Consider the following 11,425-nt stretch of genomic DNA (forward strand, 5'->3'; position numbering starts at 1 on the left):
AATAAGTATAAATTATATAAAAAATTTAAAATGAAATTTTTTGTATAACAAAGAAATAATATTTTTGTGCGAAACAAACGAGCGTTTTGCTGATATCGGGCATCATCTTAGTTATTTAAAAAAAATGTCTCTATTTTTACAATAGTGTACCTACAAACACATAATAAACAGAGAGAGAGAGTCAATATTAAGTCATATACCAAAATGAATCTTTTATGTTGTTATGCATGTACGATTTAATTTCGTAATACATCATTATATAAGACTTGTTAAACGATTAGATTGTTTAACAAGAAAATTGATTAGATATTTGTTCTTGTGATATAACAAAAAACTAGAAATGGAGAGTGAGAGAAAGGTCCAAAGGCACGGCTAAGAAAACAAAACCGTGGACACCCTGTCCCCAATCTGACAAGTCTTTTTCTCCTCCTTAACTCTCCTTCTCCTCTCTCTGTCTTATTCTAGTTTGGTCTCATCTCCTAAAAACGACGACGTTCACTCCTATAAAATTTTCCTTTCTTCTCCTCCTCTTATCTCTACCCAACACCACTCAATTTCATTTCTCTTATTCCCTTTCCTTGTTTAGTATAAAAATAACAAGCCCTTAATCGTTTTTTCATCTTCATCTTAATCCACATGCGTACACATATACTCATATAGTATCTTCTTACATATGGCAATTGTATCCTCCACAACAAGCATCACCACAATGAGTAACCAAGTCGACAATAACAATGAAAAAGATATAGAGGAGGATACTCATGGAGGCGCCCACGAGAGTCGTGTTCAAAATGATGATGAAGCTGATGATCATGATCATGACATGGTCATGCCTGGATTCCGATTCCATCCCACCGAAGAAGAACTTATAGAGTTTTATCTTCGCCGTAAAGTAGAAGGCAAACGCTTCAATGTTGAGCTCATCACTTTCCTCGATCTTTATCGCTACGATCCTTGGGAACTTCCAGGTAAGTATACATTTAATAGTCTGTGGTTTCTTTTGTGATGTTGTACTATATATACTTAATATAAACATGATAAACATATAAACAATTTATTAAGATCTAGAGATTCTTCTCACTCTCTCTCTCTCTACTTCTTTTCTTAAACCTATATAAACTCTATCTTTTTTTAACTAACCTATATAAACTTCTTACTGATTATATCTTTATCAATCTCCGATATTCTAAATATCTTTCAACACTTCCTCTTTAATTTCATTTTTGGAATAACGGATATGGTTCATTATTTTTAACCCAAAAAACAGAATGACGGTGTTTTGTATAATTTAAAGAACCTGTTGATTTCGCTAAAAGATCTTGTATTTCCTAGTTAAGAGGAAATACAAGATATAATATGGAACTCCAAAGAATCAACTTTTTTTTTTGAATGACCGAAGAATCAACCTATGCATACTTCATAAGATATTCACATGTGTGTATATGAACATAAGTCTTACTTTTTCGTGTTATCATAAGATTATATAAGGTTGATGGACGATATGTGTATGCAGCGATGGCGGCGATAGGAGAGAAAGAGTGGTACTTCTATGTGCCAAGAGATCGAAAGTATAGAAATGGAGATAGACCAAACCGAGTAACGACTTCGGGGTATTGGAAAGCCACCGGAGCTGATCGGATGATCAGATCGGAGACTTCTCGGCCGATCGGCTTAAAGAAAACCCTAGTTTTCTACTCCGGTAAAGCCCCTAAAGGCACTCGTACCAGTTGGATTATGAATGAGTATCGTCTCCCTCACCATGAAACCGAGAAATACCAAAAGGTACATATTCAATAAAGTCTTTTTATATGTAACCCATATAGACATAGATATAACCCTAGCTAGGTTGATGCCTTACAAATTGAAATGAGATCCCTACGTTGTTTGAATTTTATTTTCATGATTAGTTTTTACTTATCTTTCATTTTATAAGATTCAAAATGCTTGTAGCTGAGCTAATTAAATGCAAGGCGGCGTTTGCGCTTAAGTCCTGAAAATGTTCATGCCATACGCATGAACTCTTTAAATTACTAGCCATGGCCCATATGCATGGTAGAAGACTTTAATAAGATAGCTACTTACATGTCTATATACTCACAAGTATCACATTGTTTTTGGAGAGGCTTAGTTAGTGTTCTTACAATTCATCACATTGTTTCCTTCTCTTTTTCACATTCATGACTTATATTTAACTTGCCTGACACTTTTTTGAATTTGGCACATATATGAATGTATAACAGTATTTTTATATACAAAAATTAATTAACTTCTTTATAGAAGATATGAATGATTACGATATACGGAACATAACAAAATGAAAAATGGTAACTTATGCACTGGCTGATGAATATATTGTTTTCGGTTTGTTCGTATATTAATCTGTCACTATATAAATAGATAGCTAAGTATACAACAAGCTTGACATAAGCTTACAAATATAAATTGTGTATGATTTACACACATCCAACTATATTTCACTGGTAAAATACATGACTAGAGAAGTAGAAAAGTATATATACATATATATCAATCCTTATATCTCAAATTGAAAAAAGTGATCAATGTAATATATATATATATATATATATCTACGTCAATGGTAGTAGTCTACCAATGCAATTGTACACGTTATTACTGATATGTATCTCAAGTCTAATCACTGTGTACATGATATATATAGGCTGAGATATCATTGTGCCGAGTGTACAAGAGGCCAGGAGTAGAAGATCATCCATCCGCACCACGTTCTCTATCCACAAGACATCATAACCAAATCTCATCATCAACATCATCCCGATTGGCCTTAAGACAACAACAGCAACACCACTCATCTTCTTCTAATCATTCCGACAACAACCTTAACAACAACAACAATATCAGCCACAATCTCGACAGGCTCTCAACCGAATATTCCGGCGACGGTAGCACCACAACCACCACAAACAGTAATTCTGACGTCACCATAGCTCTAGCCAATCAGAACATTTATCGTCCAATGCCTTATGGTGCAAGCAACACACCTATAGTCTCTACAACTAATCAAGAAGATGATGAGACCGCAATTGTTGATGATCTTCAAAGACTCGTTAACTACCAAATATCTGATGGAGTTAATATCAATCACCAATACTATCAAATCGCTCAACAGTTTCATAATCAACAACTAAGCGCAAACGCAAACGCGTTGCAATTGGTGGCGGCGGCTACTACAGCGGCGCTAACCCCTCAAACTCAGGCGGCGTTAGCCATGAACATGATCCCCGCAGGGACGATTCCAAACAATGCCTTGTGGGATATGTGGAATCCAATAGTACCTGATCATGGAAACAAAAATCATTATACTGATTCTCCTTTCAAGTAATTTAATTGGATCTTCAATGTTACAAATTACTTAAAAATGTTGCTTCATTATATATCTTTATATGTTCATTGTATTATGAAACAAGTTACTTATAGCTACAGACTATGATTGGTTATTGCAATTTATGTAATGGAACTGATTTTCTACATATATCCATTTTATTAGTATTATATTAATATATTCTATTATTTACCAAGTGATTTTTTGCATTTGAGCTCTCACGTTAAAAATTAGAGTGCTAATATGTTTCAGTCCTTAATGAATAAAATATACAAATTAGTTACAATATAAAAGTGAATTTTAATTCTTTTTGATTACGTAAGTGATTAAAATTAATAATAATAAAAAGTGTTCAAAACCTAAAAGTATATATATTGTGTTGTTATTTGAAAATAATGTTTTCAATTATAAAAGTTAAAAAAACTTAAGATGTAAAACAATATAAGATTAAATATTAATCAAGCAAAAATTTGTATAAAAATATTTTCTTATATGTGAGTTTTATATTTCAACACAATAATAAGCATAAATATATATTTTGATGAAATTTTTGTCATTTACAAATAATTTAATGCTTAGTTTAACTTTTTGAAAACGTAAATAATAAACTTTCATGCTGGTTTTTGAAATAATATAATATAAACTAATAAATATTCATTATGTCCGCACATTGAAATAATATAATATAAACTAATAAATATTCATTATGCCCGCATGAGCGGGCAAAACACGTAGTTGTTATATATTAAACTAGGATCCTATAAACTACGTACGACTAAGGTATCCATCTAGTTTAACACCGTTTCTAACCAAATCTTGCTGAACATTTTGATCCACAAATCGAACCAAACAAAGATAATTATACCTATTTGTTCGATTTCAGTTTTCATGTACGAACAGATTACAGCAATAAAATTAGACTGTTGACGACAAAAAGACTAATTAAAATCACAAATTTTAAATACGTTTCAACAAATTGATGGTAAATTAGTTTTCAGTATAATTTTCTAAATCACAACTAAAATAAGAGGAGACTAATATTTTGTGTCTTTCATTTACCAATTATTTAAATTCATTTGGCATTAATTGTCGTACACACTAGATCCAAGTTTTCTTCTTCTTTATTTTTGACTAAAACAAATTAGATCCAAGTTGTTAAACCTGATTAGTGCGACTTTATAAAACAATCTACTAACTCTTAATAATTCAACAGATGATGATAAACTATATACGCTGGCTAGTTTTGTCTACGAAAGTAGGACTTAGGGTTTGACAAAATATTTTTTTTTGCCAAATCTAACTTAGGGTTTGAGAAAATAAAAACGTAGGGAATGCAATGTAAAAAGACCATACGTTTTTAAGCAACAACCATGTTTAACATTTTCAAAAGATTTGGATACTAGCTTAAATTTCAGTTCACGACTAATAATAAAATGTATTTAAATTTGGCTGACCCTTGTTCAAATATGTTATGTGTATTTTATTTTAATTTTTTTTAATGCATGCATTGATGTTGTTTATATAGTTATGCGTGTAACAAATATTGTGAAGTACTCCCTCCGTTCCTAAAAGATGTATGTTCTGGAAAAAAAATTTGTTTCAAAAAGATACATTTTTTACCTTTTCAATGTATGATTTTATGAAAAATTGTAAGTTTCAAAAAAATTAATGGTGTTTATTGAATTTCTATTGGCTAAAAATTATGAAAAATTGTTATTCACAAAAAACAATGCATATTTAATGAGTTTTCTTAATATATGTGAAAAGTCTAGAATATACATCTTTTAAAAACAGAGGGAGTATATAGCTAGAAATGTTTTTTTGGTTTATTAGTTTTTTCATTGTAAAATTGTCTACAATATCCAGGGCCGGTCCTAGGGTAACCCCAATGAAACATTCGCTTTGGGCCCCCAAAATTTTTAAAAAAATTTATACGTAAATAGGTCATCAATTTGTTAAAAAAAAAAAATTTTAGGCCCCCAAATTTTTGAAATTTTTACTAAATGGTCTTGGACCTCCAAATTCTCAGGACCGGCCCTGGCAATATCTTCCCCGTAGCTAGAGTAACAATTAAACATTTAACTCATTGTCTATCTAGACTTATGACCAATCTTTGATAATAATTCTGGAGGATTCACAAAGAGTCAAAGACACAAAAGCATAGACATAAGCTCAATATTATGACTCATCCATAAGTCTAAAAAACACAACTGATCAGGTTCATAGCAAGATATATTCCTATATAAATATGTGTAATGAGATTAAGAGGAGCTAACGTTGGAAGTAACCATTTTCTGCAACTCTATACTCCCTCATTTCTATGCATCCATCCAAAATCTTCACACTTAATGACGATATCTTAAATTATTTTCCATTTCATGACGTCTTGCACTTAAATAAACTAAAGCTCTATACGTTTCTTTAAATCTATCTCAATAAAGTTTAATATAGCAAGAATCTATTATTGTTTTGAAACTTTTAGTACATAGTTCTTCCAAAAGAGGTTTTCTCCCAATGTTTAAAGACAAATAGCTTCGTCTGCCTGATTGCCTCTCGACCTTTTCTTTTTAAGAGAGTAATGGGCTTTTCAAATCTCACAACACCCATTACTCCCAGGTTGCTTCAAAAGCCCATTACTCTCTACTAGGCCAGACACTTCATCCCTTCATATCCCGGTAAAGTTGGGCTGTGTTTTAGCATCTTGAACTAAACCAAAATTCACTATGTATCACAAATAGATATATAACCATAATATTACATTATTCATTTTATAAAATTTCAAATTATGATTTTAACTATAAAACGAACTAAACTGAAAACAAACTGAATACTACAAATGATTATATCAAATTTCTAACCGTTTAAAGAATTAAATTAAAGTGAAAACAAAACTGAACTACAATATTGTAACTCTCATTTGAATATTTATTTGAATATTTATTAAGGCCGAAATATATAAATAATAGTTAGGTTGTAGGAAGTGTTTTTATTTTATTTTGCCACTGAACTTATCATTTTTGTTTTATTTAAATTTAATGAAACCGCGTTAAAAAGAGAGAGAAAAAAAAAAACAGAGACCTCGTTCTCCATCTGGTACCTGCGTTTTTCGGTGGTGGCGCGCCCTTGGTGTCACCGTCGGAATAGTATCTTACTTCTCGTTTTCAACGACCGTTTCCTTTTCGACATCGGTAGAAATCTTAGCATCGATGGCTGGTCTCAGACTCTGGCGAACCTTCTATTCTTTTGGAGCGTCGGCTGGTTTTCGGTTCTGGCGTCATCAACTTCTTCTCCGGTGAAGACGACCGGATTTTAACTCCGAATTAGATCTTTCTTCTTCAGGGTGTCGTCGGCTTCCCCGGATTTTCTCGATCTGTGGGACGGTTCTGTTTCTTTGTGTTTGGTGGCTTGGTGTTGTGGATGAGATCTCGACTCTGGTCGATTGACGCTCTCCGATGGTCGATTGACGCTCTCCGATGGATAGAGCTTCCGATCTGTGTGAAGATTTTGTCTCTTTGTGCTTGGTCGTTGGTGTTTTGGATGAGATCTTGATTCGAGTCGATTGACGCTCTCTGAAGGATGGAGCTTAGGCAATGAATGTGTATGCTTTAGAGTTGGTGGGTTTCTTTGATCGTGATCCTGTTCTGGGTAGGTTCTGGTGGTTTGCGACGTCTTTCAATTTAGAGAGATTAGGTCGATGTAGTTCCTTTGAATTGAGTGTTTTCAATCCGGTGAAGTGATTATCTCGGTGGTTCGCTTGGTTATCTCTAATCTACTCCGGTATTTACTCTGGCCCCGATGAGATTGGTCTCCGGTGGGTTTTCAGAGTTCGGGCGTAAAGCTCTGGTCGGCGGAGGCATGGATGCGGTTTCTGCGTTCGACGCATGTTCCTTCAATCTCTCTTTCGTACACGTGATGCATACGTGTTTATTCCTCCTGGGTAGGGGTGTCAAAATGAGTTATAGCTCATGAGCTGGCTCAGCTCGGCTCGTTTTTTCATGAGCATGATCTCTATATTTTAAGCTCATTTAATAAATGAGTGTAATGATCGAGCTTTAATTAGATCACGAGTTATATGAATGATCTTTAATGAACATGAGCTTGCTCATGAGCTCGTTCATTTTTATACTTACAATTATATATTATATTATATATATATATATTATATTTGGATAACTTCTATTTTTTATATAAAAAAAGATAATTTCTGTATTTATCATATTTATCTTCTAAAATTAAAATGTCAAGCAAATATTCTTAATAGATAATTTCTATATTAATCATATTTATCTTCTAAAATTAAAACGTAAAACATACATATAAGTAATATAGAAATTAAACCTTTAAAAGTTATCTATAACTTTTTCGAAGAAAGAAAAAAAAACTATATTATTTAGGAATTATAAAAATCTTCTATATAAACCCACATTAACCCTATCATTTCTCTCACAAACTTCGTTGATCCCAAATTTGACATACCTCTCTCACGCTTTTGCTTATCGTAATTCAGAACTCTCGGTAAGTTATGATTAATAGTTTTGGATCATTGATTTTGCTTTAATTTAGTTTATATTAGGTGTTGTTTTTATTTAATTTTTGTTATGTGTTGGTTTTTAGTTAGTATTTAATATTTATGTTTTGAATTTTTTTAATATTTCAATTTTGAACAATATTATAGAAGTTATTTCAATTCTCTGGTCTGTGAAGTTGTTGTTGGGTGGATAAAAAAAATGGAGGGGATTATTACTCAACATACACCTCGAACTGTGGAAGAGGTCTTTAGCGACTTCAGAGGTCGACGAGCTGGTCTCATTAAGGCTCTCACTTTCGGTCAGTTTACTCTTTGTTCTTTCCTGTTTTGTCCGATTCTCAACTGTTTTGTTTTCTCCGACAAGTCCGTACCAGCGAATCAAAAGATTGCGTTGATTTGTGTTTCTGCTTCTTCCGCGATCATAAAAAAAAAAAATCCTATTTTTGTGGGTTTCTTGATGAGATTTGACGTTTCTTTGTTTTTTTTTTGTTTTAATGCAGATATGGTGAAGTTTTACCAAACATGCGATCCTGGTGAGTTATTTGTTGGACAAATCTCCAAAATAGCAACTTTCTAAGTTTATATCACAAAAATAACATTCAAAAACTAAAATGACCAAAATAGCATTTTATCTTTTGAAAATTTTAATTTTTTTATTTTTCAAAATTTGAAATCTTATCCCCAAAACCTCATTTCTCAACTCTAAACCCTAAACCCTAAACCCTAAACTTTAAACCCTAAAACCTAAACCCTAAACCCTAAACCCTAAACTTTAAACCCTAAAACCTAAACCCTAAACCCTAAACCCTAAACTTTAAACCCTAAAACCTAAACCCTAAACCCTAAACCCTAAACTTTAAACCCTAAAACCTAAACCCTAAACCCTAAACCCTAAACTTTAAACCCTAAAACCTAAACCCTAAACCCTAAACCCTAAACTTTAAACCCTAAAACCTAAACCCTAAACCCTAAACCCTAAACTTTAAACCCTAAAACCTAAACCCTAAACCCTAAACCCTAAACTTTAAACCCTAAAACCTAAACCCTAAACCCTAAACCCTAAACTTTAAACCCTAAAACCTAAACCCTAAACCCTAAACCCTAAACTTTAAACCCTAAACCCTAAATCCTAAACTCCACCATTTAACTCTAAACCCTAAATTTGTAACTTTTGATAAAACATTAAGTGTTATTTTTGTGATTTTTGACCTTGAGTGCTAGTTTGGGAACAAAAACTTGATTTAGTGCTAATTTTGTCCTTTTCTCTTATTTCTTCTTCAGTGTTTAATTACAAACTATCCTTCATTAATTTGTTCACTGATGTCATGTAACAGAGTTTCAGTTGATTACAAATTTTTCATAGTGTAAGTGTTATATCGTTGTCGTTTAGTTCAGATCTCACTTAAGAGTAAAAGTTTTCACTTTTCAATAGTTTGGTAAAAAGTTTTAATTTTTCTCAGAGCGACTGTTTATTTTGTTTCTACCGCTTTTCTCCTGTGTTAAAAGCTTTCTCTGGGATTAGTATTCTGTGTTGTTTTTTTTTTTCTAAATAAGGCGTTTTTGTTTATATGCAGAGAAGGAGAACTTGTGTCTGTATGGACTTCCAAATGAGACTTGGGAGGTTAATCTCCCCGTTGAGTAAGTTCCTCCTGAGCTTCCTGAACCTGCTCTAGGCATCAATTTCGCTAGAGACGGCATGCAAGAAAAAGACTGGGTTTCTTTGGTCGCTGTTCACAGTGATTCCTGGCTGCTTTCGGTTGTCTTCTACTTTGGCGCACGTTTCGGGTTTGGCAAGAATGAGAGGTAAGTTTCCTTCCTTCTCAGCTGTGTGCTAAGGTTATAATGACTGTTCTAGCATCCTCTTGTTGCTTATATTTACACAATCTCTGTGTGTCTTTATTGACTCTCTTGATGTTGTTCAGTGGGTTGAATTCCTATCGTTTACTTCATGAGACCAAACTGAAGTCACAAGTGTTATGAATCCCACCTAACTGGACCAGTGTTGTTTGAGTTAGGATTCAGGTCAATAGATGTGATATGTGCCTGATTCTGATCTGTATTTCTTGTAATTACCCTAGGCAGTTTGCACTGCATTGTAGTAACCACTACTTTCCTCTGAAGCTTATCCAGTGAATTGATTCCTTTTCTAGGAAGAGACTCTTCCAGATGATAAACGATCTTCCAACCATTTTCGAGGTTGTGACAGGCAATGCAAAGCAATCCAAAGATCATTCTGGTACCAACAACAACAATAGCAAAAGCAAACCTAGTGGCTTAAAGGTATCTTCTGTTTATCTATTATAAATATATCCCTCTCTCACTCTTCATCCTTTGATAAGCACTTATCTCTTTGTATAAAGGTTTCGAAGATGACGTCATCTCCACCGCCTAAAGAAGAAGATGAGAGTGAAGACGAGGAGGAGGAGGAGGAGGAACAAGGTGCGGTTTGTGGCGCTTGTGGAGACAGCTACGGTACAGATGAGTTTTGGATATGCTGCGACGCGTGTGAGAAATGGTTCCATGGAAAATGTGTGAAGATAACACCTGCTAAAGCAGAGCACATCAAGCACCACAAATGCCCCTGTTGCACTAACAAGAGAGCCAGACCTTGATGTCATATAAACAAAAAAAGCAGATAATTGGGTTTTAGAAGATGTAAGATGATAAAAATATACGTTTCTTTTTTTAATTGTTTAGTTTTCATTATGGATTGAAAATATGTACAATTGGGAATGCCTTTCTTTTTTTTTCTGGATTTTTGTTGTTGTTTATGTCAATGCTGCTACTAATTTGCATGTTTGAGTCTTGTTTTTTCGTCTACAGTCATTGCAGGTATTGGTAATAATATGCTTTATATTTATCAGCATATGAGATTATATGTAATGTATAGTGTATATATTTTAATAAACTACTAGATAAAGTGTACCAGGCAAAAAAAAAAAAAAAAAAAAAAAAAGGCCTGATAACGAGTATCAGATAAGAAAAATTCTACAAACGAGTAGGTTACATATTCTAGTTTTGATAAATACTTTTTGTGTGGATAAAACCTAAATCCAAATAATGACACACAGAAGATATTATAACAGATTACTAGTTTACATGTCTTTGTCAGTTGGTTCTTTCTTCTAGCATTATCTAATTGTTCATATATTATTTGCAAGGTATTTAATAGATCGGACCTTTCTCAAAAGACATGAAGTAAATGACTCAAATATATGGGTCATACTGATAGGGGCCTCCTAATATCTAACAAAACAGATGCATGTGTTTTTTTGGCCTTTTTGTTTTTTTTTTCTGTACGCAATTACAAATGCATTATCTGAAGAATCCATCGAACATATAGGTAAACCACAAGGTTTTGGTTTGATGCAAAATCAGAAAGATACACAAATCTGTCATCTTCGTAAATACATCTACTGCGTTGTTGATATATGTTTGGTAATAACCATTCAATACAAAGTCATTGGATCGATCAATGTTTCAACCTGTTTATTCTCTTTTAGTGGATAAATCCAAAATTGGAGTTTCTTTCAAAT

The 11,425-nt window shown here is 33.1% G+C and overlaps 2 protein-coding genes across 2 annotated transcripts; both read left to right on the top strand.

The window, feature by feature from the left end:
- Window positions 1–497: 497 nt before the first annotated feature.
- Window positions 498–3,496, top strand: LOC106301658 (NAC domain-containing protein 19-like). Its single transcript, XM_013738111.1, has 3 exons — window positions 498–968; window positions 1,514–1,782; window positions 2,681–3,496. Exons 1-3 carry the CDS (start codon window positions 674–676, stop codon window positions 3,359–3,361), a joined length of 1,245 nt encoding a protein of 414 aa, XP_013593565.1. The 5' UTR covers window positions 498–673; the 3' UTR covers window positions 3,362–3,496.
- A 4,553-nt stretch (window positions 3,497–8,049) lies between these two features.
- LOC106304754 (PHD finger protein ALFIN-LIKE 6) lies at window positions 8,050–10,614 on the top strand. The gene is given in 5 exon segments (XM_013741145.1): window positions 8,050–8,188; window positions 8,390–8,422; window positions 9,464–9,692; window positions 10,040–10,169; window positions 10,250–10,614. Coding segments are annotated over 5 exon segments (744 nt in total). The 5' UTR covers window positions 8,050–8,088; the 3' UTR covers window positions 10,502–10,614.
- Window positions 10,615–11,425: the final 811 nt, after the last annotated feature.

The sequence above is a fragment of the Brassica oleracea genome, chromosome C7, assembly GCF_000695525.1.
Source record: "Brassica oleracea var. oleracea cultivar TO1000 chromosome C7, BOL, whole genome shotgun sequence".
NCBI classification, from domain to species: domain Eukaryota; kingdom Viridiplantae; phylum Streptophyta; class Magnoliopsida; order Brassicales; family Brassicaceae; genus Brassica; species Brassica oleracea.

Excerpts from the sequence above, each read along its gene's own strand:
- LOC106301658 (XM_013738111.1), top strand. The coding sequence starts at position 674 with ATGGCAATTGTATCCTCCACAACAAGCATCACCACAATGAGTAACCAA. Across the intron at positions 969-1,513 it reads CGATCCTTGGGAACTTCCAG|CGATGGCGGCGATAGGAGAG; the intron begins GTAAGTATACAT and ends ATGTGTATGCAG. Across the intron at positions 1,783-2,680 it reads AAACCGAGAAATACCAAAAG|GCTGAGATATCATTGTGCCG; the intron begins GTACATATTCAA and ends TGATATATATAG.